The 7,810-nt window shown below is 31.4% G+C and overlaps 1 protein-coding gene across 1 annotated transcript; it reads right to left on the reverse strand.

The window, feature by feature from the left end:
* Nucleotides 1-699: 699 nt before the first annotated feature.
* PHO1;H1 (EXS (ERD1/XPR1/SYG1) family protein) lies at nucleotides 700-7,558 on the reverse strand. The gene is made up of 14 exons (XM_085739350.1): nucleotides 7,078-7,558; nucleotides 6,669-6,972; nucleotides 5,307-5,682; nucleotides 4,978-5,026; nucleotides 4,803-4,874; nucleotides 4,116-4,248; nucleotides 3,198-3,318; nucleotides 2,817-3,066; nucleotides 2,573-2,677; nucleotides 2,415-2,459; nucleotides 2,063-2,215; nucleotides 1,695-1,973; nucleotides 1,123-1,259; nucleotides 700-1,007 (listed from the first exon to the last, which is right to left on the reverse strand). The coding sequence occupies exons 1-14, from the start codon at nucleotides 7,297-7,299 to the stop codon at nucleotides 914-916; spliced, it is 2,340 nt and encodes a 779-aa protein (XP_085595476.1). The 5' UTR covers nucleotides 7,300-7,558; the 3' UTR covers nucleotides 700-913.
* Between the last annotated feature and the right edge of the window lie 252 nt (nucleotides 7,559-7,810).

Here is a 7,810-nt window from a genome sequence, read left to right on the forward strand (position 1 = left end):
GCTATCACCGTGTTTCGATTTGTGCTTGTGTGGATTGAGTAGAGGTGTTTTTGTTCTTGTGGCATTTGTGATGCATCCTTGCATCATTCTCCTTGAGGAATCAAAGGTAAACGCATGAATATTTGAAGGTGTTTACATATGTGTTTAATTTATGATTAATGATTAGTCTAGGTCCGTTCATGTTCTTGGGATTGTTTCGCTAAGAGGAATTAATTTTTTTGAAAAACCCCACTTAAATCTCAAAACACTATCTCCTAATTGGTATTACAATAAAGTTTTTTAAATTATTTAAAGGGAGCTTGCTATCTTACTCCTAAAGTGAAAGTAGGTTTGCCAACCGACTCTTTCATGAAGGTAGTTTAGTAATAGCCTCGTGGACTAACAACCCCACTACCTCCTAGTATGCTAAAAATGCAACACCTCTCTTCACCATCAGCCCAATTTTGATGTGCCAAAACCGGCTCTGCTGCAATTCAATAAAGGAGAACAACAAGTCCCGAAAATAATTTGTTTGTTACATAGTTTTAGAAAGAGAGGTTTGATTATGGTTTCTTGTTGTTTCTTGTGTGGCAAGAATTGTGTTGGTAAAAAGAGAGTGGTCTTTACTCTACCATCTCTAGTTGCAAAATTCTACATCATGTGGGAAAAAAATAGGAAAGAAAATACATGACAAGAGGGTATATACTATATACTAAGATATTTAGTAACATTGCACTTTCTCATTGAATTTTTATTTAATGTTAATGAAAATTGTGTATACATATGTGGACAATGTTCCTACAAATCCACAGAAAAAAATAATCAAGTTGATCAATGTTTACATCAACTTGAATGAGGACAACTAATCTGCTCCTTCAAGTATTTGGGTGGAATCATCCCCTACATCAAATGCTAAATATGCCAATTGGCATTATTAGTCTTCTTCATCCTCCACTTCATGAAAAGGAAGTGGCACTGCCTTCACTGCTCTAAACTTGCCAGCATTATTTAGATGCTCATGTTCCAATCTGAACCAATAAAATATTTATTTATTGAAAAAAAATAGTTGAAAGTGATGTATCATGCAAATGCTACAAGTATCAAACAAAACAAATTATGCATTTATAGTCAATGATATTCTACCTGTAGAAATTCCATAGTCCTCTTCTAATAACTTCAAGTGCTGCTAAAAATAAGCTTGTTACTCTATAGTCAACATTTTCAAAACTTGAATGGAGAACAGTTTGCAACCAAGCAAGCCTCAGAGTAATGTTTAATACCTGCATGAGCAAAAAAAATATTCCATATTTATAATCTGAAAGGAAATCATAATTCATGTTTTAATTCTTTAATCTAGATTAGGAATCTCAATTTAAGTGGTATAATTGTCTTATCAAAATTCTATACCACATTTTGTGACATTTTATCTTTAACATGTTATATTAAAGTTGATTGGATATGATGATAATTAGGGACTAATCCTTATCTACGAGACATTGAAATAGACATGGACATCAGACACGACACAGACATGTAGGCACATATAATAGTTTGAAAAAATAGAAGTAATTAACGCAACTATATGTGTCAGTATCGTGTCAATGTCCAATACCAACACGTATCGAACACCAGACACGTCTTCAATCAGAAGTGTCGGTGCTATCTTATTGACTAACATAATCTTTAGAGAGAGCAAAAGGGTATGATTTATGTACCATTGACAAATAGTAAATAGCCTTTCTTCTTAGCATCAATTCATTTCTTAACCAAGGATTCTTGGAGTTCCTTTGTAACAAACCCCAATCCCTTACAAAGTCCCAATACAATTGGTACAAAGTTGCTATACTTGACATGATCACAACAACACATAACCATCCAACACTTCTATCTTTTTCATATGCAACTTTAGCACCTGCAGCTAACATAGCTGAAACATATTTGCCTAGATTGATAAGGTGATTTGTGTCCCCTTCATCAAACCATCTCCTTGCACACTAGAAATCAAAATAAGAGACATTAGTTTTTCATATTTCATAATTGAAAAAAAGCTTGAAAATATGCTTAAAGAAAGGTTTAACTATACCTGCATTGCTCTCCAATAATATGGCAGAAAGGACACTGCATAGAAAAGATTTCTATATTGTTTTACCCTCATGCAGTATCCATAGTCTTGAGTCTTATAGCTCCCAGATATATAGTAACATGCCATAAACTCTAGGCTCCTTAGCATTGGAACCTATAAAGAAATCATGTAACTATTAGTATAAGAGATTAATTTTGATGTAGTATCAGTGTAAAACTATTTACACTATCAGCCAATCATAAACCATCATGTATATGACTTTTGAAGTAGATATGATTAAAGTCAAATACTTTTAATGATCGAACGGCTATGATTGATTAGTAATTTTCCATGAAAAAAAAAAACACACTACCTGACTGCAAAGTTGATCAGCCATAAAAAAGTCCAGCATCAGAACCTAGGGAGAAATAGAAATTTCAATGAGATTATAACCAAAACAATATATGACTTCGGACTAGATTTTATCACTAATGATATGATAATATAGTGTGAGAAGAAATAAAAATGTACCTTGTAAAGAGGTGACCAAATTATGTTCCTTATCACACAAAGGAAGTGGTAACGGCTTGACCGGTATATAATGTTGAAGGGACATACAAGTAATAGTAAGAAGGCCTGTACATGCAATAAATAAGATGTTACGTTTCTTGTATATCATGACGAGATACGATTGAATGCATGTGTAAAACTTTTTTATACCATCAAATGTACAAAATCAAGTTGATGCAATGTACAAAATCAACAACTTAATTACCAGAAAAAGTAGGCCAAGAAGGAATTGAACTTGTGCATAGGAATACCCTTTTGTGAGTAGAGTCAAATGAAAAAGCAAGACTCCAACCACAGCAGTCATAGACATTGTACAAATCAAGAATACATCACTGTACTTTAGTTCCTTAGTCGGAACTATCTCGAAAATAAATCTGTAGTTTATACGAGTCTTTCTCCATGCAATAATGTTGCAGCCATAGAGGAAGAAATGTAGAAACATGAGACTAAACACACTGCAAAAACAAAACAGAAACATTTGAGTCATTTCGTGCAAGTACAATCCGATCGTGGTTGAACCAGCTGGTCCGGTTCTAAAAACACTTATATGAAGACAATGTGCTGCAATGAAAATTCTTTTACTTACCTAAGCACAGGGTAGACAGTTTCCATGTAGAGTGAATTTTGGTGTTTTTTGTACAGTCCAGTAAGATGAGCCATTAAAACATATGCACCAAAAAGTGCCCAAAAGCATCCAGTAAATAGTCCTGAATTTATTTGGAAGATTTAGTTAATTTTATGAGTAACTTGCTAAGGAATTTACACTGATATCTAATAAAAAAAATCAAACATTTTTCATATATCATGAGTTTTTATTAAAAGTCCGTGCAAAACTATTTTAAACGATAGTGCGTCTCCATGAAGTTCCATAAGTTTTTATGGACAAATTATGATATTTACACAACATTTCTATGCATTTGAATTTGTAAAATAAAATATGGATTTAATTCAAATACACAGTCAGCATAAAGATTTTTTACACTTTCAATCAATCATAACCATCAAACCATTAGAAACGTGTGACTTTTAATATAACAACTTCTAAGTCAAATACTCACACACATGATTAGTTATGATGTGATGTCAATGTAATATTTTTACAATGATAGTGCAAGAAAATTAATCTCAAAATATCAAATAAAGAGAAAAAAAGTAACCATAGGAGATATATATTAAAAGTAACCATAGGAGATATATATTAATGGTCAACATTAAAAAGTCATGATGTGCCAATTGCCTTTTCTTATTAAAAAAAAAAAAGAATAAAAAATTACATAAAGGGGTTATGCAAATATGCATGGCTGCATTCGTAAGTGTTTAGAAAAGTGGTATCAATTGATTTTTGTTCATACAAGGAGCTAGTGACTAAGGGGGTCCATGTTGTGTTTTCTTTGGATTGTAGTGATCACAAAACAAACAAACTAAAGGCTCTTTAATACAATGATTAACAAATAGAAAATAAAAATAGAAAAAGTGAAAATAATAAAGGCTAAAAGTTACTCACCAATGAAGAAAGTAATTGCATGTGATTCTTTTTTATGATGAATTGGTCTAAGGTATTTCATTGCCTTTCTATGATCACCTTTAGCAAAATTCTTGACAAATAGTTCCTCCACTTCGTCCATGAACTTCACCACCTGTAATTTTTAGGACAAACAAGTAAATAAAGTTGGTTCACAAAGTAAAATACTACTCTCTCTCACACACTCTCTTATTCATTGATCTTTAAGGTTTGAAAATGATTTAATTTATATATACATTGTCAGTGTAAATATTTTCTACACCATCGGTCAATCTTAGGCGTCAGATAATTAAAAACGTTCAACTTTAATCATAACTACATTTAAAGATATATATGATTGGTTGATAGTGCATCAAAATTAATCTTTAAAAAATTAAATTCCTATAAATTCTGTAAAAATATTGAAGAAAAAAAAAGACAGATATTTAGACAAGCATATCTAATTTTCATGTGAATGATTTTAGACCATCCTTTGGTGAAGACATGATTATATGATTATTGGCCACTTGATATTGTTGGTAACACTTTGAGTTGCAAAGGATAACTAGTGGCCAACATCTCAACATGATTTATTATAGTGTCAGCACCAAATATATTCTTTCATCAAAGGTTGACATGATAGAAGTAAGACATTTTTGTTGATATTTTTGATTTGTGTCTATTGTTTACCTTGTCTGAGTTGTTGAAATATGAACTCTCAACTACTTTGAGATAGATTGGAAGAATTTGCTTTTCTGTGATCTGAAGGAGAAGAAATCATAAGAATTGCTTTTGTTATTAACACCTCTAATATGAAAAACTTCATTTTTTTAATATAAATTGTGGAGACTCTAATTCACTTTACCTTGTCAAATTTCTTCAGAATCTTTATAAATGCAAGCAGGTTCAAATTCCTAAAAAATCAATATCATGAAGCAAACAGTTACAAAACTTTTTTTTTAAATATCAAATTGAACACATAGAAAACATGATTAATTATGTTCAATGGATGATTAATGAGTTGTGACACCTTTTTATATTCACTAAACATTTACTAAACGTAATTAACCACATATTCAAACAGCATTAACTATCAATATATCGTCGAAATTTGATTTCAAATTTGAGTGTCAAAATAACAAAAACTCTTAAAAAATTAGTTGTATTTGTGATGAAAGAAAATTTGAATTATACCTATAATCATTCAAATATCCTAGGCCCTTATAAAGCTCAATGAAACCACCTTTGATCATCTTTTCAGCATGATGTAACCTTGTTTTATTAACACGAAGCACACCACCTTCTGGATTGCATTTTCTTGAAGACTTGTTGAACAAATCTTCCATTACAAGGTAACTAATTTCTGAAAAGGTTTGAGAAGGTGTTGTCAAAGGAATGTTTATCCTCACATTCTTTCCTTGCCCACTAAGAAAATGGCCGGATAATGTCCTCAATTTACCATCTTCCCATTTCAAATCCATTGATTTATCCTCTTCATTTGATTCGGTAAAATTCTCTTCTATTTTCTCCAAATCCTCTGTTTGTTCTCTGCTCCTAACAGAGTCTTCCTCTGCATCCAGTATACAGAGTATTAGATTCACATTCACATCATAAATAAATTGAAAACATATAATACTATCTGGCAACACTTCATAATGAAGGCGTGTTCAGTGTCCAACATGTGTCAGTGTCTGACACGACACCAACACATGTTGTTACGTTCAATCACTTCTATTTTCTTAAAACTATTAAATGTCATGTCATAAAACTTCATATTGAAGGCGTGTTCGGTGTCCAACATGTGTCGGTGTCTGACACGACACCAACACATGTTGTTATATTCAATCACTTCTATTTTCTTAAACTATAACTAACGTCTATGTGTCAATGTCAATGCCATGAAACTTCTTATTGAAGGTCTGTTCAGTGTCCAACATGTGTCGATGTCCGACACAACACTAACACATTTAGTTACACTCAATCACTTATATTTTATTAAACTATTACAGGTGTCTATGTGTCATTGTCAATTTTGTGGTTGGTGTATTTTATTTTAGAATGACAACAAAATTTATGATATGATGATACTTGTCTTATTCTTTTCTTGGTTAAATTTTACAAGGAAAGGGAAGTGAAGTTTAATTTTTCATTTTTAAGTGATATTTCCTTTTTATGATAATTTTCAAATTAGAGAGAACTACATAATATTTTTGTCACCCATATTCATTTTGTATAGTCTATAGATTTCTTAATTTATAATCCATTTCTCTCCAAACCACACCATTTTAGACCCTATTTAAATAAATACAACTTAATTAATCGTTTATCTAGACAATGTTCTAAAGTTATAGGTGTTTATCCTATATGTACCTATCTACAAGCTAAATTAAGATAAAATAAAGTTATAAGCTATTCTTAAAATAAAATATTCTCAAACAGTTTTACTTCTATAAATATTTTCTGAAAATAAAATATTAACAGTTTTACAAATAAGTCAATTCAATCACATTTAATGTTCACATTGCTAAATTAAAGAAGATAAAGTTGATTAATTACCATTAATAGAGAATGTGGATGAGACAGATTCCTCCTCCTTGGAATAGTGAGAAGAGTTCCCTTTACCTTTCTTATCCATGAATGCAGATTTGAGCTCAATAAGAATATCCATTTGTTTTTTCAAGGACTCACCTCTATCAACAAACTCTTTCTCCTTTGTCCTATAGAATTTATTAACCTTATTGAGGTTTTGGTCTAAACATGCAAAAAATTCTTTAGTAGCATCAGTGTCAGCAAATTGGTCTAGTAGTTGTGTCTCATACATGTCACCTTTGCTAGTTGATGAAACAAGTTTCCTGTGAACCTGGAAAAAAAAAATTATCATAAGTCAAATATATACGCAATATTTAACAAACATAATCATATATCTTCAAAAGCAAAAAAAAAAAAAAAAAAAAAAAAAGTTTACTTGAATTGGTTCATGGTCTCTTTGTTGAAATGAAAAGAACTTTCTTAGTGATGAAAAAGGTGACTTCACCACTGAACTCATTTGATGATTATTTGGTTTTTTGTTGGTATTGTTAAGAAGTTGAATTCTTTTAATATCCTTCTTAAGTTGCCAATAATCAACAAAAGCTTCTTTCCATTCTGGAATGAGTTGTCCCTCAAATTGCTTAGAGAATTTCACCATTTTCTCTCTTTGTTCTTGTATAGATGATGATGTGTTTTTGTTGATGAGTGTTGAATGAAACACAAGATGGTGTTATATATTGGAACAAAAAGTGAGTTTTGGTTGATATGCTGGAACTTATACTTTGAAGAACAATTCTATAATATACTTAGATACTATATGCTTCTCCACTGAGGAAATTTGGAAGATATGGTGGTGGCTAGTTTATGCAGGAAAGTGACCAAACCGCCACCGGATATGATCACTTGACAGCCAACATGAACATTTTGAAAGGGTGTGTTTCAATTTAAAGAAAATTTGAAGTGGAGACAAATTTTACTATTCAAATTGCATGCAGAGGGTGGCCATTTTTTGTTTTTTAATAAATAAAAGTTTAACCGTTTTGTCCACAAGTCTTAGCACAACTGACAAAAATATCGAAATTGTTAGGTCGGACTGGTAGGAACCCCAGCTCCTCCATTTATGTATCTGAGTTTCCAATGATTCTTTTCATTTCGTCTATCGACCCAAA

The sequence above is a fragment of the Medicago sativa genome, chromosome 8 (genome assembly GCF_051527215.1).
Source record: "Medicago sativa cultivar Bolivia chromosome 8, Bolivia_mono, whole genome shotgun sequence".
Lineage (NCBI taxonomy): Eukaryota > Viridiplantae > Streptophyta > Magnoliopsida > Fabales > Fabaceae > Medicago > Medicago sativa.